Source organism: Notechis scutatus, chromosome 1 (assembly GCF_049901735.1).
Source record: "Notechis scutatus isolate UNSWTSFEM ecotype Mainland chromosome 1, rNotScu1.2, whole genome shotgun sequence".
NCBI classification, from domain to species: domain Eukaryota; kingdom Metazoa; phylum Chordata; class Lepidosauria; order Squamata; family Elapidae; genus Notechis; species Notechis scutatus.
This window is the reverse complement of record NC_142009.1, coordinates 167876811-167900231: the sequence shown is the minus strand read 5'-3', so window position 1 is coordinate 167900231 and position 23421 is coordinate 167876811. Positions and strand designations below refer to the sequence as shown.

The following is a 23421-nucleotide window of genomic DNA, read 5'->3' as shown; positions in this document are numbered from 1 at the left end:
CTGGTTTGGTTCCATGAGAGTTCCCCCTCCACCCTCGTTAATTAATTCTAACAAGGTTTTATTATTCTTGCCTCCTTTTAAAAATTTAGTTGTAATATTTTAATTTTATATATTGTTTTTATATTTTGATGTTTTATTGTACACTGTCCAGAGTTCCTTTTTGAGGGAGATAGGAGGTTCAGAAATGTGAAAAATAAATATTTTAATTGAATTCTGTGTGTGATTATTGCTTTACTATTTTTGTCTATAGTTTTTCATATTTAGAGATCTGAGTTGCTGACCTTTCCATGCACAAGATTGCATAGCTGCATAACTGCCCTTTGTATTTCATAACAAGTACAATTCTTGACTTTGACCCAGACAAAACAAAACATTTTCTTTCTAATATTCTGGACCTAAAGGGAAACTTTAAGAACCCCCAGCTGCATTGGCCAGGATGTATCAGCAGATTCAGGCTGATTGGTGGCAATTTACCACAATTAATATTTATTGGTGAGCCCTTGGAAGAAGTGTGTTGTGGAGTATCAAATGATCCCAGCTCTCGATTTGCAAACAGAATAATAGCCAAGTTATGTAAAAATGTGCTACACCAAAAATGCCAAACTGAGATACTGTTATGCAGCGTAAAGATCAAGGGTGGGATTCTACCAGTTCGCACCTATTCGCTAGAACCGGTTGTTAACATTCTAAGCAGTTCTGAGAACTGGTTGTTAGAAGAAATTACTGACCTAATCCTGTAAGGAAGGCAGGAAGGAAACATTCTGGTGTTGCTTACAGAAACTGCCTCTCCGTTAACCCTTATTACATTCTTGGCAGGACTAGACTTCCTGTCTCAGGAACTTTTCTGGAGTTTTTTCCCCTCCTTTGCTGGTACTTTGCTTGTGTGGAGTGATCATTCAAAGTTACAATGGCACTGAAAAAAGTGACTTATGACCATTTTTCACACTTACGACTGTTGCAGCATCCCCACAGTCATGAGAGGCCTGGCGAGGAGATGCATGCCTCGATGTGAGTGAAGTTGAGTTGGCCATGCCCAGCCAGTTACATGACCACCAAGCCACACCCACCAACTAAGGCACGCCCACAGAACCGGTTGTTAAAATTTTTGAATCCCACCCCAGTAAAGATATATTAGCGAAGTAATTTGGGAACAACGAAACATCTTTTATGTTACTTACCTGCACACTTAAAACTCTGAGCAGTCAGGCCTCTTTCCAAGGACAAGGTAGTTAAAATGCTCAGAAAACTGGTGGTGACAGACTGGCGCTTGATTTTCCTATGTTCTTTTTCACAAGATAAGCCTTGAACTTTGTTTCTCAGTGTCACCTGCAGGTTTTGCCCTAAACTTGCTGCTCTGGTTGCAGCCTTCAAAGCTTCCATCCATTCCTGAGCTCTTTGAAGGGTTTCTGCACGGAGACGAAGCACATCTTGAGGAAAGATCACCTGAAAACAAGAGTCACAGTCATCCAGAATATCAGTTTGAACAGAGACGCATGCCTCAATATTGTAGCTCCACAGAGGGTCCTCATCAAGCCCACCAATCTGAAATGCCATGAGAAGGGACCCACTGAGTACAAAATGGAATGCTTTCCAGTTATTCTGGAGAGTCAATCTGTAAAGAATCCCTGATTTGACAATGCTTTGGTAATCCTTGATGTTTGGGGTCAAAGGTGTGAACTGGAAAAATTCAGCAGGTTCCTTCTGTAAGCCATGGTTTTGAGTGAGGCTGCTCTCAGCATTATCTAACTTCCATGAGTTCACCAAATCTCCTTTTGGCTTCAGAAACGATGGAACTGAAGAATGAACAGCTTGCCGAAGTTTTTGTCCCCAGTCCAAAGCTTCCCAAGGTGATTCTGCTTTGAGTTGCAGGTGCAAATTATTGAACAGGACTGCGTCAACTACACTGGTTTCCACGTTGATGCTTTGGAAGTGCAAAAGCAGGTAGACTGTTGGAAGGTTCTGGTTGCCGCTTTTGTCAAGCTGATACAGACGAAGTTCATATGGAGAGAGTTCTGCATAACAAGCCTGCCAGTAATTGCCACGGTTGTTCTTAATTTCTACATACCCTTTCTTCAAGATATTTGAATATGTAGGCTTGTGTTCTAGAAAAGAGTTTGAACAAAGGTAATTATAAATGCTTTAAAACATCTCTATAATGCTTAAATTGACCAGTAACAGTTAGTCATTATTGTTTTAGGAAATCACAGTGGCTGGGCATCTTTAATCAACTGAGGTTGATTAGGTTCACTACAATTCTCCTCTTCACAAAGACAATTTAGAGCTATAAACTTACATCTTGATAACATTTTACTTGGATTATAAGGCTGTTCTTACAAAGGATCTTGAAACAGCTGATCCAAAATAGGCAGCAAGGTATGTTAATAGGAGCTAGCAGAAATTACCATGTTATGCCTATTCTTTTCTATCTGTTCTGGCTTCCAGGCCATTACTGGACCCAATTCAAAATGCTATTAAACTTGACAACCCTAAATGACTCAAAACAGCTTATTTGCATGACTTCGTTTTCTCATAAGTACCTTTAAGACAGGGGTGTCACACTCACATCGTCATGGCAGTAGCATGTGATGTTGATGTATTGGGACTTTTTCCCCCTTCGCTAAAACCAGGCATAGGCGTGGCGCATCCGGCCTGTGGGCCAGGAGTTTAGCAGGCCTGCTTTAAGATCACCTCCAGAGCCACTTCTCAGACTACCTCCCTTCCTCCCTCCTTCTTCCATATTTTTAAGAGTATTGTTACTCTCTCTGTGTGTGTGTGTGTGTGTGTGTGTGTGTGTGCGCGCACACACACACACACAAACAAACAAAATGAAAGAATACAAAAAATACTCTAAAATGTCCAGGGAACTAATTTAGTGGGTGGTATATAATAATAGAAACATGTTTCTGCAATCACTAGGCAAAAGAATATTTTTTATTATTCTAATATTTTCATATATTATTTACACTGAAAGGTATATGAATATTCTCATAGAATGTATACAAGTTCAATAGGAAGGTGAGCCTTTTTAGACAAGGCATTTAAGATAGGAAGGCAGATTCTGATCAACAACAACAATACATTCCTAACTGTAACAGCAGCAGTTTGATGATGGAAGCAAACAGCCAAAGGATGGTGAGCTCCCCTTCAATGGATGCACTCAAAGGAGACTAAAAGCCATTTGCCCAGAAAGCTTTCATTTAGATTTCTGAACTGAATGGTGGGTTGGATAATAGCCTGAAGCATGAGAAGGATGAGAAGCGAAATACCTGCAAAGAAAAACAAAGAAGTCCCATTGCCTCTGAGGGAAAAGTCCCGTTACCTCATGGTTTGGGATAACCATGACCTGGATGATTGAGAAGCTCCATAGACATGCAGGCTGGGGAATTCTGGGAGCTGAAATCCACACATCGTAAAGTTGCCAAGGGTGAAAAACGTTGGCCTAAGGGGTACCATTCAGCTCTAGAATTTAATGAATCTCTCTATAGTTTTCAGAAATAGTTTTAATGCTGTGTCTGCATTTTCAACTTCTGCATTGTACTCCAACCTCTGGCACTGAATGTGATAGTTGTTCCAGTACATGGCACCATGATATGTTTCTCCTTTTATGATGAACTAAGCAAGTAATAAAAGACTGCTCTGCCAACATGTATTTTATCTTCTCTGAAAAACCCTAAGAGATTTTATTTAATTTGCGGGCAACAAAGAAACTAAATTCAATTTAAACTTGAAGAAAAGAGGTATTGATGAGCTCTCGGATTTATTAGAATTTCTGTGTAAACTCAAAATCCATTAATTTTTTTGAGCCTCTTCTTTCCCCCCCCTTCCCCACACTCTTTTGTAGTGGAGATAATGGGCACACATTCTACTGCCATCTTCCTTTTCTGTTAATCCAATAAGAGAAACAGCATGGCTACTGCAGATCCAACTACAACTCCATTCAGCTGTTCTCATTTCTATCAAACACAGATGACACTTCAGGTTCTCCTGGTTTTCATGCCACATCCATCCCTGTTTTCCCCTCCTTACTTGCTTTAAACTGTCTCAGAGATTTGCTTGTCTTTTGTTAAGCTAGACAAAAGCTCTCTCTCTCTCTCTCTCTCTCTCTCCCCCTCTCTCTCCTTCCTCTCATTCTCCCCACCCCCCAATCTTCTACAGCCAGTCATTCTTTCTACTAACTGTCTCTAAAGCTAGTGTGAACTAGCTTCCCACTTCAACAGAAATAATAGTAAGGAATGACTTCATTAACATGCATATCCAGCACACTCTTTGGAACAGCAGTTGCTGCCACAAACTGGCCAGATCACAGCTCCCTGACCATTGCCTTCCATCAACCATCTCCTGTTCCACCTCATCTGTCTTATGCACCAAAGCTACATAATACCTTTCCACAGAGTACTTTCTCTCCAGCTTCTAAAAGGGAAAGAAAATTTCTCTTTACTTTCACCAAACAAGGAAATTCAATTGAGGCAGAGCAAATCAGAGCCCATCAAAGTAAATAGGAGATAATCACATTAAATTGCCCACATCTGGGCTATTTTTTCTGAACTGTAATTCTAGAGAAATAAATCCCAAAGAAGGAAACATCAGAGAAAAGAGTAAGGTAAGAATTTTCTCTCTACAGATTACATCCCTTTTCTTTATTATGTCTCATTACAATTTTTGTAATGTATGTTATATATCTGAAATGGACACTGAGAATAGCTAACATCTCTCTCTCTCTTTGTTCTAACAACCTCTCCAGGTAATAGAAGCAAAGATCACACTGTAAGCAAAACATGGGTTGCATTTCTCATGGTCCACACTCTTGGTAGTGTTATTGTCTGCATATGATAGAGGAATTTATTAAATCACTCCAAAGGCCCATCTAATTTACTTTATTAAATCACTCCAAAGGCCCATCTAATTTACTTTATTAAATCACTCCAAAGGTCCATCTAATTTAGCAATCTTTACAGCTGTTACTAGTTAGTTGTTTCCAGAAAGCAAGAAAACAATAATACTTCCTCATTCATCACATATTTAGAGCTACAATGTCTCTAAACATGGGGTTTTTATTTAGATATTAGGATCAAATGGAATTAACGACATTTAGTTAAATAAAAGGCATTCATTCCCCCAGAATCCTCAACCATATCCATTTAGTAGCCAAAGATATTGGCTAACTTGGGTGTTAGACAAACAGTTGAGAAGACCTTTAAATAAAGGAACTGCCCTCACACACATTAATTTTAAAGGAAATTTTGTGTCATATAATTATAGAAAAATTAGGACTGAGGCATCAAATATATCTACTGTAAGAATGAGCATGCATAGGCAGCATTTCTTTTTCCTCAAGGCATTAGTGAACCATTTGAGAGGTTTCTTGACACATTGCTCCCTCAGTTTAATACTGCTGAGCTTTTACTACCAGGAATTTGCTACAATAGCAAGAATTTCCAAACAGCAACAAGACAGAAAGTTTGGAAGCAAGCATAAAGCAAACATCTCAGAATGTTAACTATTTGGCCACTTGGAAGAAATTGAGAATGAAAATAACAACAAACAAAAACAATCCAGCTGTTTTCTTTTTTGCTTTTAGATGCTTTGCAGAGTGAGGTGGGAAGCATATAAATTTAATAAAATCATTCAATGAAAAATAATTTCCATATGTCACAAAGTATATACATGAACTAAGATACCCTACAGAAGTGGTGTCTGCATTTTTATTGGACTGAGTATGAAAGCTTTGCACAATTATCCTTATCTACTATCATTATAGTATAAGACTTTGACAAGGAGTTTTCCTTTCTCTCTCTCAGCATATCCTTCAATATTAATTTGTATCCCAAAATCAAAAAGGAGAAAAAAAATAGATGGAAAAGAAAATAACAGTCCAGTTTCAAAATATAAGATCATGTATAGAAAATCCAGCAATGAGAAAAAAACATTACTTTGACATTCCTGTTTAAAATCGCCGCTTAATCACTTCTGTCAAAACTTTTACAGATTCTTTCTTTTCCTTAGGGTGTCCTTTCAGATCTTAGAATAAAGAAAAAGTTCTCACCAAACTGGCACACTGTCTCTTTCTGTTCTCTTTCGTTTTGGAACTGTCCCAACTTCAGCAGCTTTAATGGCTGCCTCTTTGCCATTGGCAAGAAGAGCTTCTCCTGGATCTACCAGGGACTTTGCGGTATCCCTGGGATCGACAGGATACGCTCTTTACATTCACCATCTCTTTGGGACGGTTTAGATCCAATAGGACCATCCAGGAGCAAAGATATCGGCAGCGATCTCAGACCTCCAAGACCGCATGCCGTATCGTCGCGATGCCAGCTCCGCCCACTTTAGGCTAGAGACTCCCTTTTAGTTATTTCTTTTTAAAAAAATATCTTTTTCCTTTTTTTTAATTAATTCTTATTATATTTTGCTTGGAAAAGGAGGGGGAAAGTGAAAGCAAAGAAACTTTGTAACACTGCCAACTAGAGGCTTGGAAATATTCTATTTCTCCTGTGACCAGACAAAGCTGAGAAAGAAAGAACTGAGACTTTTTTTCAAGGACATTGAGAAGAGCATGGGAGAGTATTATTGCAGGTGCTCTTCTGGGTTTCTATCAACAGCTGGAGTCCAGTGTTGAAACCTAGGGGAAAAAAAGGTGATAAGTTTTTGGAGAAGAGAGTTATAATAAGAGCCTTGGATAATTAAACAAAGTGTAGTGTGCTCTTTTTACTTTTTCTAAGTTGTGCTATCCCTCCTCACCAGCTTTATTTTATTTCGTTTTATCTTTTTTTTTTTTTTGCAATAGCTATTTGGATCTTTGGCTTTGTTGGAGCTTGTCTTTGTTTTTCTTTTTTTTCTTTGGAAGTCCAATCTCTACGCTTGCTTTTTATTTTAAAGGGAAAGCTTTAGTATTAATGTTTCCTTTTTTTTAAGGGAATAGCCTTTTTTTCTCCTTTCTTGGTATTTTTGTTTTTTCATCTACCTTTTTGGTTTATTTTTATGCACTCTTTTCTATTTGAGACTTCTCATTGGATTAAGGTGTTGAAGAACCTGAATAATTTTTCCTTTTTTTTTTCCCCCAAGCCTTTTTATTCATCTAACTACTGATTGGATTAAGGTACACAAGAACCTGAAGAAATTTTGTCCTCCCCTTTTTTTTCTTCTTCTTTTTTTTATCATTACTATTTGGCTTCTTTTTTCTACTATTTTTATTTCGAACTACAATTGGTTGTTTCACAATTGGATTAAGGTTTAGAAGAACCTGAAGATTTTGAATTGCTTAAAATGAGTAGGAAACTTACAGCTCCTGGTTCTTCAACTTCTACTTCTTCCTCTCCACCATCTGGAGGACAACGTTCAATACAAACAATGTTAAAGCAAGAAAAAGAACAAGGAAAAGTGACTCTGCACATGATTATGCAAGGAATTCAAAATATTCAAGCAAGATCAGAGAATATCGAAAAGAGAATAGAGAACATTGAACAAAGTACAGAGAACATTGAACAAAGAACAGAGAACATTGAACAAAGAACAGGGAAAACCGATGAAACAGTGGAGAACATCCAACAAATGATGTTGAAGTATGATGAGAGATTCCAAAAAATTGAAGAAGATAAACAAAGAGACAAGAAGATTGGAGATATTGATAATAGATTAACGGTGGTTGAACAAGATAAAAGTGGTATGTTGAGATGGGAGATGGATAGATCAGAATTCTATCTTAGATTCCAAACCGTAGAGTAAGAAAAAGGACAAAACCTAGCGGAGATAATGATAGAAATACTGGCTGAAGCTTTGGAAATAACTCAAGAGAAGATGATGGATGGAATAGATGAGGTTTATCGAGTTTTCACAAGATATGCGATGAGAAATAGCTTACCAAGAGAAGTTCACATTAGATTTACAAAGAAAGCCATTAAAACGCAAATGTTGCAAGTGGCAAAAGAAATATATTGAAATATAAAGACAAGGAGATTGTGGTCTTGAAACAAATACCCAGAAGAGTGAGAGAGATGAGAAGAGAATACCGATTCCTGACTAAAATGCTACTTAAAAAAGAGGTGAATTATAGATGGCTGATTCCAGAAGGTTTAATGTTCACATGGCAAGAACAGAGACATAGAATTGACTCAATTGAGAAAGCTGAATCATTTTATACAGAATTTTTTGGAGGGAAAGAGGAAGAGACAGAAAAAGAAATCTCACTAATTGAATTCCAAGAGGACTGCCAAATGGCGATTGAAAAAGAAGAAGGTGCAGTAGGTGGAAAGGTGGAAGCCAAAGAACAACGTGAACTAAGATCTACGAGAGCTGCTAAACCTAACTACAAAATATAACCATGGAAGAGAAAAAACTGATTACAATTAATATAAATGGACTTAACTCAGCCATTAAAAGAAGGAAAAACTTTCATAACTTAGAGAAATTAAAATTTGATATAATTTGTCTACAAGAAGTACATATTAAAAAACAATATGAACAATTGTTGATACAGCCAAAACTAGGGGAAATATTTACTTCCTTGACACAATGTAAGAAAAGAGGAGTGGTTTTACATATTAAAGAGACCATCCCAGCAAAATTGATTTATACCGATGATGACGGAAGAATACTAATGGTGGAAATAATGGACAATAATACGAAAACACTCCTGATTGCAATCTATGCCCCGAATGACAAACAAGAAGAATTCTACAAAAAATTACATATGAAAATAATTGAACTGGACTATGTTAATATAGTTATGATGGGAGATTTTAATGGAATTGTAGACAATAAATTGGACTATACAGCACAGAAAACAATAAAGCAAAACAGAGAGACTCTCCCTAAATCTTTTTTTAAAATGGTAGATGAAATAAACTTAAAAGATACACGGAGAGAAAGAAATGCTAAAACTAAACAATACACCTTCTATTCAAATAGACACTTATCATAGTCCAGAATAGATATGATATGGATGTCCACAGAATTGTTAACTAATATTCAAGAAATAAATATTGAAACAAGTACTTGGGCAGATCACAATCCAATGACAATTAAATGGAAAGGACAAAAAAGATCTAAATGGACGTTAAATAATACTATTTTAAAGGAAAAAGACTTCATACAGTGGATGGAGAAAGAATTGGCTTTTTTCTTTAGGGAAAACAAAAAAGAAGATACATCAATTCAGAATGTATGGGATGCAATGAAGGCATATGTTAGAGACTTGATAATAAACTATACAAGGAAAAGAAATACTATGAAAAGATTAGCCTCTAAGGCCTTAGAGGATGAGTATAAAAGACTTGAAAAAGAGCTACAGAAAATGCCACAGAAAAAGGACATCAAGCTAAAAATGGATAGTTAAACATAAATGGGTCAAATAGAAAAGAATTAGCACAGAAAATTAGAGGTGCTAAACAGAACTACTTTGAAGACGCAAACAAACCAGGTAGATGGTTAGCATATAAATTGAGAAAGGAGAAAGAATCAAGGAAAATATTGCAATTAATAGATGACCAAGACCAAGTTTGCTATGGTAGTAAAGAGAAGAAGGAAATCATTCGACACTTCTATGGGAAACTATATATGTAAGAGAATATTGATGAGGAAAGAGTTAAACAGTACTTACAGAATGCTAATTTACCTCAGATACCTAAAGAGATTGAAACAATGTTAGAAAGCAATATAACGATGATGGAGTTAACTGAAGCACTCAAGAAGCAAAATAATGGAAAGGCACCAGGCCCAGATGGACTTCCGGCAGAATTTTACAAAACATTACAAGAATCGTTGAATCTTCCATTGCTAGAAGTTATGAATGAAGTTATGTTAAAGAAGAAGATACCTAAATCATGGTCAGAAGCCTATATTACACTTATTCCAAAAGAGGAGGCCGATCTATTGCAAATTAAGAACTATAGACCTATTTCTCTACTAAATGTAGATTATAAAATCTTTGCTTCAATATTGGCAGAAAGACTTAAAAAATATCTAAATAATTTTATTCATCCTGATCAAAATGGATTTCTGCCAAAGAGACAAATTAAAGATAATATGAGAGTAATCTTGGACACCTTGGAATACTACAAGGCACATCTTGAAAAACAAATGGCTCTGATATTTCTAGATGCACAGAAGGCATTTGATAATGTGAATTGGTGATTCATGTTATTACTGTTGGAACAGATGGGCTTTGCTAGAAAATTTATTCAAGCAATAGAAGCTATATATCATAAGCAAATGGCAAAGGTAATGATAGAGGGAGAACTGACAGGCTCTATTGATATAAGAAAAGGAACAAGACAAGGGTGCCCACTATCACCTTTGTTGTTTGTGTTAACTTTGGAAGTGCTAAACAGAAATATTAGAGATGAAAAGAATATAAAAGGAATGGAAATCAAAAAGGAAGAATTTAAGCTGCAAGCATTTGCAGATGATCTGGTTTTCATTTTAGAAGACCCTCTAGAAACAGCACCAAAATTGATAGAAAAAATAGAGACATATGGAAAGGTGGCTGGTTTGAAAATAAATAAAGATAAGACAAAGATCTTGACAAAGAATAAGCTATTAAGACAAAAGGAAGAATTGGCAGACCTATTGAAAATTCAGGTCACGAATAAGATCAAGTACTTGGGGATATATTTGACAGCAAGATGTAGTACACTAAAAGAGAATAATTATATCAAACTTAAACAGCAGATAGCGCTAGATCTGGCGAAATGGGAAAATTTACAACTGTCACTAATAGGGAGAATTTCAACAATCAAGATGAATATATTACCCAGAATTTTATATTTGTTTCAAACAATTCCAATTAGGCTTGGAAAAGATTATTTTGAAGATTTAAATAAAATTGTGTTGAAATATATATGGCAAGGTAAGAAAGCGAGAATAAAGTTAAAACTTTTGCAAGATGCTAGAATTAGAGGAGGATTTGGTTTGCCTAATTGGGAGTTGTATTATCAAGCTACAAATCTGATGTGGGTTAAGGAATGGAAAACACTAAGAAATACTAGATTGTTGACATTAGAAGGACATGATTTGTTGTTAGGGTGGCATGCTTTTTTATGGTATAAAGGAACTAAAACACAGGGGTATTTTAGAAGACATTATATACGGGAGACTCTGTGGTTAAACTGGGAGAAGATTAAAAGGCAATGTTGTTTGAAAATTCCAGTCTGACTATCGACTATTGAAATATTTTCTTATCCTATAATGTACAAAAAGGAACAAATAGTTAGATATGGTGAAATATTGAATGAAAAGGATGAACTCAAATCTATACAAAAACTAGAGGAACAAGGTATAAAGATGAATTGGTTTTCATTTGCGCAAATACACTCAAGGTATGATAAAGATTCTAAAATGGAAGGTTTCTATGATAAATTGACTGATTTAGATAAGATTTTGACAGGTACTGATGAAAAGGTGATTAAAAAATTGTATGGATATTTATTAGAAATTAAATTAGAAGACGAACAAGTTAAAGAAACTTTGATTGCTTGGGGGAAGAATTTTGGATATGGGATTGATTTAGAGAAATGGCAAAAATTGTGGTCTCAAAATTATAAAATGACAATGTCAACAGCATATAAAGAAAATTTGTATAAGATGTTTTACAGGTGGCATTTTCCCCCTACAAGAATAGCAAGAATGTTCAAGAATAAATCTGAAAAATGTTGGAAATGTCATCAGACACCTGGCTCATATTACCATATGTGGTGGACTTGTGCGGATGCTAAAAAATACTGGACTAAAATCCACATGTGGTTGGAAAAAATGACAAAAAAACATATAGACTTGAAACCAGAGATATTTTTATTGGGAATTTTACCTGAAATATATAGTAGATATTTGAAATATCTGATTGTAAATGTATTAACAGCAGCTAGGATTGTATTTGCCAAAAACTGGAAAAAGGAGAAAACACCATCACAGGAGGAAATCATTAAGAAAATATTGGAATGTGCTGAAATGAGTAGATTGACATTTGAAATTAGAGAACAAGAGGATAAACAATTTTATAAAATTTGGGATCTATTCTATCAATGGTTAGACAATAAAATACCGTAATGAAATATGTAGACTTTTAGAAAATAATAAATATATAAAGATGTACTTCTTTCTTACTATATCTACAAAATGATTTTAGGATATATTTGGGATGATAATATGAACTGTTATAAAACAAACTAAGTAAATTATGATTATCTTGTAAAACATGAATGAATAAAAGTATAGTCAAATGATTAATAATGATACTAAGGTATTTAATTTTTGATTGAAAATATGAGATTATATGCAATGTAATTGTAATTGAAGACTACGAAATGGAAGTACAAAACAATTTGTAAACCAACCGGCACACTGTATGTATACATATGGAAGATGGCTTGATGTTTTTATGTTTTGTTTGTTTATGTTTGTTTTTAAAAACTTTAAAAAAATATTAATTTGTTTCCCTTGCTTCTTTCATTTAAAGAATATACAGTGGAGTGGAATTGGAAACTGAATCAATGCTGTAAATTCATCAATCAGAAGTGTCTAACCGTGGACTTCAACTCCCAGAATCCAGACTTGTGGACTTCAACTTCCTGATTTTTTCAGGTAGCCATGCTTGTGAACTTCCCCATGCTGGCTGGAGAATTCTGGGAATTGAAGTCCACAAGTCTTAAAATTGCCAAGGTTGGATATCTCTGTCCTAAACAGTTTGTTTTTCTTCAAAAAGAAATGGCTGTGAACAAGAAGAAAGGATAGTTGGAGCAAAATATCAGCACTTACCAGTATTCCCTTGAATATCTTTTCCCTTTTTGAATCCAGTTGGTGTAAATGAATGTTTAGAGCACTGGCTCACCTGATTAGACAGCTGTTGTGGAGAGGCATTATTGAAGATGATGCCCCAGTTTATGTGACTAATATCAGAATGTGACCTGTTATGACCTGGCTTGAAAGAGGAAGTTTCCTCATTTTGGACTATAACATCATTCACAGAACGGGGCCGATCCTTCCTCCTCTGGCAGATGTTAAAGATATTAAAAGTTGAAGCAGTTCCCTGATCAACCCAGGAGAGATTATCTGGAACCATTCCCCTTTGCACTCTAAACTGTTCTTTGGCAGGAAATGCAGTTTCTACTTTGGTTTCTGAACTTCCATTTTTGCAGTGTGCCCAAACAAGGTTATTCTTCCCTAAAGAAGCAATGTTTCTTAAATCTCCACAGACTGTGATTTTATTAAATGCGTCACATCCAACCAGTTCCGGAATCTCTTGAACACCATAAACTTCCAGTGGCTGCACATTTTCCAGCTTAGCATCAAAGGTACTGAAGAAGTCTTCAGTCACCTCCAAGGCTGGACTGATGTCATCAACTTCTAAGGCCTCCATTTTATTTGTAGTCAAAAAACCTATAGCTTTGGGAGTATTTTAATAAGACAAAGACGTATCTTTGGAAAGATTCTTGCAGGTATTTCTCTTAAGCTGCTGGTAACAGAATCAATATATTTTTCATTGCCATGGGCATTTGACTTCAGGAGCTTGAAACAACTTTTATTTGTAAATGTTGTTATGCATAATAGTTGTCATCAGCTTTATCTTCCTGAATGAAGAAGTATTGGTGGTTCAGCAAGAATTCTGTACAGGAACTGGATTTTTCTGTAAAACATGATAAAATACTCTTAAGTAACCTTAATTACAATAGATTCACATGGCCTATCAGGAAGTACCTATAAACAGTAGAAAGTGAAGGGGCATAACTTAAGTGTAATTATTGAAATGAAATTACAAGTTTCTGGCTCCTTTTGGCCCACTTATCTCAGGCTCTATTCAGCAATCTCAAAACAACCCTAGAAGACTCTTCTCCCATAGGTTTAGTACAATAAAATGTTATCTGAGGCCCTCAAATGATTGCATCTTTGGGAGTTACTTGGCTAGCAACTGGATAGAGGGGGGTGGCTATGTGACAATTCCATTTATTTATACACACAAAAATTTGTAAACTGCCTTCGTGTTACTCAAGGTGATTACAAAAATGTAATATATAGACAACACTTGCCTGGTGTTTTAACCTTTTTTTAGGCATTACCCAGCAACTTTAAATAAATGTTATTCCCGATGACTGGCTTTCTGAGCAGAGTTCTTCTACATCAATGCCTATGTAAGGTAATTGTTGTTTGTTGAGTTTAATTATACCAATACAATTTAAGTATTAATTTAATGCTATCTGTGTTTATTGCATGCCATCTCATATTGTACATTGCAAGTTTATATTTAAAGTACAGAAGAGTAACTATCTAGTTCCTTATTTCAAAAGAACATCTGGGAAGTTCCAAGAATGGGAGTAATGACACACATGACTCTTGGTTTTGTTCACTGTCAGACCCAAAGACAGGTGCATGTAGTGTAAAACTTTCTTGAGTTGAACAGTTTTCCACTGTCACTAAGAACAATAAGCAGGCCTGAGTAAATAAAGCAAGGTCAGGCTAATCAAGGGTTCAGCTAGGAAGAGTTCATTGACAGAGATCAAAGGCCAGCAAGTTTGCATGTTCCTAATATCTGCCTGAAAATGTCAGAATTATTTGTGCAGTTACTAGAAGATAAATTATGTATGGATGCACATCATAAAATACAACAACATTCTGTTAGCATAGCAGTTAGAGGAATGGCAGTGCATATTAGTCACTTATGCATAATAATAACATAACTTATAACTAATTCACTAAGGGGAAAAATTAAGTTAAACATTCTATATAAAGAAGGGAAATTGATAAGACAAATGTGTCCACCATGCTTTTTGGTGCCTAAGATACATTCTTCAAGGATCTTAAAGAATGCCTAGGCCTCTCCTATCTGAAAACAGAAAAATATTTTTCCCATATTTGTTTTAATTTTAATGTTTTTTCCTCTTGAGTTTCTTATTATTTCCAAAACGATTACCACTCTGTATACTCCTTTTGCTAGTCCTTTACTACAGCATTAGTTATTTATGAACATTTTACATTGCTCCCTATTGATTTCTATATATTTTATTTGTATAATAGCATTATTTAATGTGTGCACAGTGTGCATTTGTTGTTTCTGCTATTCATTGTCTTTTAGGAAAAGATTGAGATTTTGAAATAAAGTATAAGTGTACCATATTTCTTTCTTTTTCATCATCGTGGTTGGATGTATGACTTTTTCATTACTTCTATAATTTAAACAAGCAATTTATCAAGTTAAATACTGCATATTTTAATATATTCCAAAAAAATATTTAATTTATTCGACTGACTAGTATCCTTACAATACTTTCTCATACATATCACAGAATTAGGTCCACTGAATTTGTAATAACTTATTCCAAAGATAATTTGTAGGATGACAAAATTATGTTATTTTTATTTTAAACCATGAACGTTGATCAAAAATTACAGTTAAAATACACAGTTCAGTTGCCATCTGTAAGGCTGTGATGAGAAGGTATGATTCACAATCATTACACACTAGCAAAATTATTTCCACTAAGCAGCTATAATACAGTAAAGGGTAATTTTGCCTTTTGTGTCCTCCCCAAAAGATAAATTAAAATACATAAATGCTTAGTTATGATCTGCTAATAAAATGTTTTTCATCACAACAATAGAAATGAGAGGGACTCGTTTCCTTGATACAAATCTGTATTTCATCCTTATGTACAGACTGGTAAATGGAAGATTCCCCTTAGTGAATTAGTTATAAGCCATTTTCTCTGCAGGACAACAGATTATCTACTCTATATACTAATGTTCCAAATGCAACACTATTGGTTTTATCTCCCTGTAAGAATAATAATAATACTTGCTCTCTTACAACAAAAAAGAAGTTCATTTTCTACGTATTTGGCAAGGACAGGTTTACGTTTCTCTGAACTGAAAAGTTGAATATAATTTCTTACGAGAGAAAAATAAGAATCAAGACTTCCAATGCTTAAAAAGAAACATCTAATCCAACTATTTATTCCTCAAAAGTTCCAGTTTCAACTCAGTTAACTGTCCAGTCCCCCCCCCCCCCGCACCCGCATCCACCCCTCCCAATTTTCAATTTCTTATGACTTACTATCCTTGTCAATCCCTGCTGGCTCACAGATGAAACTAGTAAGAGGCATCTTTTCAAACTCCAATCACAGCAACCAAAGCTAGAGTTTTGGCATTTATCTAAAATAGATCCAACCAATAAACATGGCAAGCCAGACTTTAATCTTGAAAACAAACCTGATCTTATTTAAAGTAATGAAGAATGATCCAAACAAAAAGAATTGATGTGCTCTATGTCCTTTCATCATTTTCCACAGTGAATTTATCTTACAAATACATAATAATGCAGTAGCATTTAAGCATTTCTTAAATACTTAAAACAGTTCTTGGCAAACTGTTCTCAGTATCAATGAATCCACACAACTCATCTTCCCATGATCAACTGTATCCACATAACAAAGCAACACATATACCTCTCTTGTTGGCAGGAACTTCATGTGATTAACAGCCTTCACAACTTCCTGCTTGTTTCCCACTAATTTCCACTACGCAGCTAATCAAATGACATAAAATTATATAAAGTAGAAATTTAACATACAGGTGGGTATGCCAAGCAAGCCATCAACTCACTAAGGAAATTATTGTGCTGTACTGATATTTTTAGAACAATCTAGTTTTATTATTTATTTATTTTGTCAAGCATGTATTAGATAACAGATAAAAGTATAAACATGATTATTAATACATGAAATGGGTAAGCATAAAAGGGAACATTAGGACAGGGACGGTAGGCACGTTGGTGCGATTATGCGCACCCTTAAAGACCTCTTAGGAATGGGGTGAGGTCAACAGTAGACAGTCTAAGGTTAAAGTTTTTGGGGTTTTGTGAAGAAACCACAGAGTCAGGTAGAGTATTCCAGGCATTGACCACTCTGTTGCTGAAGTCGTATTTCCTGCAATTGAGTTTGGTGTGCTTTACCTTGAGTTTGTATCTATTGTGTGCTCATGTATTGAAGTTGAAGTAGTCATTGACAGGTAGGACATTGCAATGGATAATTTTATGTACTACGCTTAGGTCAGACCAAAATCGGCATAGTTCTAAGTTGTCTAAGCCTGAAATTTCAAATCTGGTGGCATAAGGTATTCTGTTATGAGTAGAGGAGTGGCAGACACTTCTCGTGAAATATCTCTGGACTCCCTCGATTGTACTAATGTCCAATATGCAATGTGGGTTCCAGACAGATGAGCTGTATTTGAGAATTGGTCTAGCAAATGTTTTGTATGCTCTAGTTAGTAGTACAATATTACCAGAGAAAAAACTACGCAGGATTAGGTTTACAACTCTTAATGCCTTTTTGGCGATGTTGTTACAGTGGGCTCTAGCACTTAAATCAATAGAGATGAGTACTCCAAGGTCCTTGACAGAGTGGGGGTTATCTACAAAGCCATGTCCATTCAGCTTGTATTTTATTTTTGGATTATTATTTTTTTGCCAATATGTAAGACAGAGCATTTGTTTGTTGAGATTTGAAGTTGCCATTTGTTTGACCATTCTGACACATAGTCAAGGTCTTTTTGAAGGGTAGTAGTATTGTCGGTGGTGTTGAAAAGTTTTACATTATCAGCAAAAAGAACACAGTTGCTTTTAATATGATCAAAAAGGTCATTTATATAAAATATAAAGAGTTGGTCCTAGAATGCTGCCTTGGGGGACACCGCTGCTGACAGGTATGAGATTTGATAGGGCTCTCCCTATTTTGACCATTTTTTGCCTGTTTGACAGGAATGCAGCTATCCAATTATGCAGGTGTCTGGAGATGCCATAAGATTTTAATTTTAATTTTAGAAGTAGTTTGTCATGTACCACTGAATCAAAGACTTTACAGAAGTCTATGTAAATAGCATCTATTGCTTTGCCCTGGTTGAGTTATGTAGTCCATATGTTTTTACAGTGTAGGAGTTGCAGTTTATCAAGTAGATTGATTCAGACAACCTAGCAAAAGCAAGGAAACTCACCAAAACACGAAAAATAGCAAGCCACAATTTGTGTATTCCTCCTATATCTAATTTTTTGGCTAAACAAAGGAAACTGTTTAGGATCAAGGCTAAGCAATCACATTGCTATTGATGTTGTACAATATTCTCAGTCTGCTGCAATGCTAGTATAGTTCTGTGGCAGAACAAATACGAAGTACAAATCCACCATATTCAACTTCTGAAATGCTCCATGCAATTTTTATGATTTGAGGCTGAGCAGTTGCTACTGTTTTCCTTGGGGGTTCCTCTATTTGGCATTTGATGTTGTTTTTCCTGCTGAATTTCTGGCTGCACCATTATGACTGTATATGAAATAAGGATCCCTTGATGTCTATTTGCTTCCATTTCAACGTCCATTATGGGCAAATCTGCCCATACATGCTGCATTCAATAGAGTATTAGTTTCTATGAATAGATTCTTAGGAATCTGCATGCTATGAGCACTGTTACCCTATGACAATCTTTTCCCCTTCAACAGAAAAGAATGAACTTCTGAAAGCTAGGTACTTCAAAAGGAATTCTTTATTGAAAGGAAGTGACCCCAGTACTAGTCAAAGCAGAATCTAAGATGTTCCCAGGCATACAGTAATAGATAAAGGGAGTTAGAACCCCTCCCCTTATTCTGATGTGGATTTAGTCAAACAAAGAACCAACATGTTAATTCCCCCCTCCCCTTTTCTGGGAAGAGTTTCCCAGAGAGTATCCTCCAGAGCTGGAATTTTTTATGGTCCCTTCTCCTCTTGCCATCTCTCCAAGAGGTGACAAGTTTCTAGACATCTGGCTCCAGTCCTCCAATTGTATATCACGTGCAAGTTATACAGATTCAATATAAGATTTAAGATATTCAGGTTACATAAAAAAGGATTACTTGTACCAACTCCCCCCCTTCTTCTTCCACTGAAGAAGGGCAGATACTTGGATCTGACATATTTAACATAATTTGAAAAAAGTACTGTAAAAGAAAATCAAACAAATGAAAATTATAGTAAAGGCAAAATTTATTAAATGCAGGATCCTGTGCTCCTCTTGTATGGAAATTCATGACATTAAAATATATATTTCTAATCAATGGGAAGATGTCCCAGAAAACAAGCCTACTAAACGACCAATGAAACCTCTATGCTAAGCACTAGTTAATTAATGGAAGTGTGGCCATTAATCAGGTGAGAGCTGGTTTGATGGGATATTTAAATAAAAAGGGTCAACAACTCAAGTGAGTTATTAGAGACAGATCTACAAAAAAAAACAAACCATTCTCTTCTATGACCCTGTAATGCCTTAATTCGGGGTAGAGTCGGGGAAACTGAATGGAGCTCAGTATTTACTGGCTGCTACAGGAAACAGAGACAATCCCAAAGGAAAAGAGCTGAACTCAAGGTTGGCATCAGGAGGCCAATAATAAGCACAAGTAATTTGGGAACAAAGAGCTTCATAAGACATGACTTGCAATCACACACACTGGGAGATAGCCTCCTTTGAACTGCTCCCTTTCTGTTACAGGGGAATTTTTTTTTATTTTTTTAGACTGTGAAAAAATAAAAAAGTTTCTTCTATTTCTCCAACAGCTTTAGAAATAACTCATTACAATCTTCAGGGATCTGTAGGAAGGGGTCCGAGAGGAACTGAGACAGACATTTGTTTAGATCTGAAATGATTTTAAAATTTTAACTAGACACTTTTTTAAAATTCTCTGTTTAAAATCTAGTCTTTTATCTGTAGCGTTCATGTTCCCCAAATAAGTTCAATACTGCTGTGTTTTATGCAACTCTAAACTTCTTAAGCACAGAGTTGCCTTTAAAATAAGAGTAGATCAGCATCAACTTTTGGTTTACCCAGAGCCTTATGCATCCTACAATCTGATCAAATCCATCGTTTTACATCCTTTGCTTAATCAATGTTTGATTGTAACTATCTAAAGTCAAAAATATATTCATATTTTTTGTTCCTTTTTAAAAAAATAATTATTTTTTGTGAGATTGTCTATTTTCCAAAATGAAGTAGACAGGAATAGATGGGAAGAAGGGTTGCCCTTTAATGTTACTGGGTTAGCAGATGATAATAGAATTCAACTATTCTCTCTTTCTTTTTTAGAATGCCAGAAAGTAATACAGGTTAGGAGTAGGTAAGGTATTTCCTAGAAGACAGAGTGGCAGTGGGAACTACCACACAGGAAGTGGAATTAAGCTTTATAGATGCAAAGGGCTTCTGGAGATAAGGGTTTTAGATCTCCATGCATTCACTGTACAGACTTTGTCCTGTTATTACACACATTTTCAAACAGCTCATGGTTTCTTCAGTGTTCATAACATAAGAGTATATACACAAATAAAATATTTAATATCTCAATTATGTGTACAGTACTCTCCTAAATGTTCAAAGTAGCTTTCAGAAATACAATGAAAAAACAGAAATATATCAAAACCAATCTAAAAAAACAGTACAATACTCTTATATCTGTGCGCATGTTTTTCTCTCATGGAGGAAAATCTGAAGCATAGCATCCACTCAGCAGAAATAAAAGCAAGTCATATAATAATGGGAACAGATGCTCCCAGAGATGAAGTCATTAAGCCAGAGGAAGGATGAGAGGTCTGTGAGCTATGTCTCAATTGATTCCAGTAACTGAAACAGGAAGAAAGGACAATAACTGTAAAAGATACATGTGGCAATAAAAACTAACAGACCAAGTAATTACAAAAGTTGTTGAAATACTTCCTTTGGGCTGATGAAAACATGCCTCTCTCTATATTTTAGATAGAATTAATTATCACTAGCTGATTTCACATTGTTATATTATTTAATTTTATTGAATACATTATGATAATTGTTTACAAATCATACCAAGTTACAAACAACACAAAGCACAATGTTGGAGTTCATACAACTTAACTCTCCCAAAACTTAACAAATTACTCTGTGGCTTAACAGCATGTGTGAATTCTGTCAACGTGTTTCATGTTGTTTAATTCTGATCTCCAGGCAATTCATAGCAATATAGATTCAACTAATAATTATTTCAGATTTTATGATCATGCACACAAGGATATAGAAAGATAATTTCCAAATCAATTTTAAAGCTAGACAGGCAAAACTGTAATAATTCTTTTTTGATAGAGTGGGCTGCATGCAGACCAGGAGACTTAGTCAGAATATTTGTGTTCACTTTTATTTACCTGGAATATCACCCTCCCTTCACTTCCTCATACTGAACAGAACAACAGGCTTGAGAGTGGGTGTTGCATACAATATTTCCTTGTAAACATATATTTAATAGTTACTAGTTATAAAAATATTTTACAATTCTGCCATCTGATTCATTATTTAAATTTCTCTGCCCCAACCCAAAGAAGGAGTTTATGCCCATGTTTACTTGAAACAGTACTGCTAAATGTGGAACTGATCTGTAAACTAGAAAGATCTGGGTTCATATTCCAGCATTCTAACCAAGACCCTATTGGATAATTCTGCTGTAATCAGTACCTCCAGAATTAGTCTACAAGGAATAGAGGCATATATTAAAATCTAGTCCATACCTTGGGCTACTTGGAAGAACTATTGGTTGCAAATTGTGAAAGAAAACATAAAAGCAACAAAATCACCTAATAAAAGGAACTTCCAACATGGACTGTATGCAAATTATTAACTGCAGGTATTTCAACATAAAAGCAAACATTAGCTTTGTGCTTCTTATGTTGTTGCCTTGATTCTTTTGGTAAAGTGTCTTAGGTGAAACCATACCTTTAGTAAACCGAGTTTATTTATTTATTTATTTATTTATTTGATTTGCCAATTGTTTACAAGATAATAAGCATAAGTGTATACATAGTTGTGAATACATGAAATGGGTACATATAAGAAAAATAAAAGAATAAGAGAAACAATAGGACAGGGACGGTAGGCACGATGGTGCGCTTATGCACGCCCCCAAGTTATTCTTGTCCTATTTACAGTAGCAAAAAAACAAACACACACATACTTTTATTCACGAAGGCGAAGAACCAGCTTGCTATTATAGAGCCTTATGTGATTCAAAAACAAAGAGATTTTTTTAATGAAATCCAAAATAAGGACATGTATTGGGAAAAACTATACCCATACAATACTGATAATGAGTCCTTCGGACACACCGAAGGTTGTCATGCTCACATTCTCAAACATGCTTTTATTTGCAGAGCATATGCAGTTAGGCGCAAGGCAGGAGCTTATGAATAGAGGCACCTTTACCTGGCTCCCCAAAGGTCCGCGCTGCAAAATCCGGCGGATTTCCTCCCCCGATCTCATTTCTCGCCTTGGCTCAATGACAGGGAAGAGGCGCCGGGGTATTATTCAGCGTTCTCTCGCTTGCTTATTTACGCTCGCTCCCTGTGCTCCCTTCAAAGGGATCCCCGTGGTAACAAGGGAAACGGAAGTCAGGAGGAAAGTTCCGGAGGCGCCCGCCCACTTTCCCTGCGGAAGCGGTGCGCGGGAACCGCCTGCCACGCGGGACCCTGTGATGGGGGGTATCATCAATTTGACGAAGGTTTGAGAGCGAGCAACGCCTACCTCTCTCGTATTTTCAGACCTGTGAGAATGGTATACCTGCACGTTGACTCCTCCTGTAATTAAAAGGAGGGGCTGCAGAAATCTGCAGGACCAGAGAGCGAAAACTCATCCCGGCTGTTCGATGGTAGGGGCCGGAGTTGTGCATCAATGGAGATCCTGTAAGGACAGTGACATCTAGATATCACCACTAGTGTAATCGAAGAGGAGAAATAGGGGTAGCAGTAATATCTCTGAACATTAGGGAGAACAGGCAGGGGTGTTGATAGCGAATGGCAAATTCACCTCTGCCTGACCGAAAGGTGTGGCCTTAGCTAAAGGGCATAGTTATTGTCCGGGTGTAATGAATGCCATACAGTCTTTAGGAAAAAAAAAACATAGAATATGAAGCTCTGTACAGATGCATGCTTTCTTTACAAGAGTTGTTTTGTAGCCATGCCAGTAAGAGTAATTTCCGTTAGAGTTGGGTGAGAAGAATCCTAACACCAGAAGTGACGTTTTAATTCAAAGCATGGATGCTCCGCTACATACACAAAAGTGGGAGTTATGGTTCTTTTTCCTTATGTTTTCTCTCCCTACTGCCACACTTCCACCTATATGTTCAAAACATATATAAGAATAATGTCAACAAATAAAGCTTTCATCACTTTCTTCCATAATTTTTATTTTATTATTTGTCAAGCATGTACAAGATAACAGGTATAGGTATGAACAGAAACATGAGCAAAGGAAGTAAATACAGATAAATGGGGACAGTAAGATAGGGACGGTAGGCACGCTGCTGCGCTTATGAACACCCCCTTTACAGACTTCTTAGGAATGAGGTAAGGTCGAAGGTAGACAGTTTGAGATTGAAGCTGTGAGGGTTTGAGCCTGTAACAACAGAGTCGAGTA

The 23421-nt window shown here is 36.0% G+C and overlaps 1 protein-coding gene across 1 annotated transcript in view; it reads right to left on the bottom strand.

The window, feature by feature from the left end:
• PLEKHM3 (pleckstrin homology domain containing M3) overlaps window positions 1–22470 on the bottom strand; it is an 84278-nt gene extending 61808 nt beyond the window's left edge. The window contains exons 1-3 of the mRNA XM_026673182.2: window positions 22213–22470; window positions 12745–13612; window positions 1179–2102 (exon numbers count right to left, since the gene is read on the bottom strand). Of these exons, the coding sequence (XP_026528967.1) occupies window positions 1179–2102; window positions 12745–13345 (1525 nt within the window). The 5' untranslated portion in view covers window positions 13346–13612; window positions 22213–22470. The remainder of the gene's footprint in view (window positions 1–1178; window positions 2103–12744; window positions 13613–22212) is intronic.
• Between the last annotated feature and the right edge of the window lie 951 nt (window positions 22471–23421).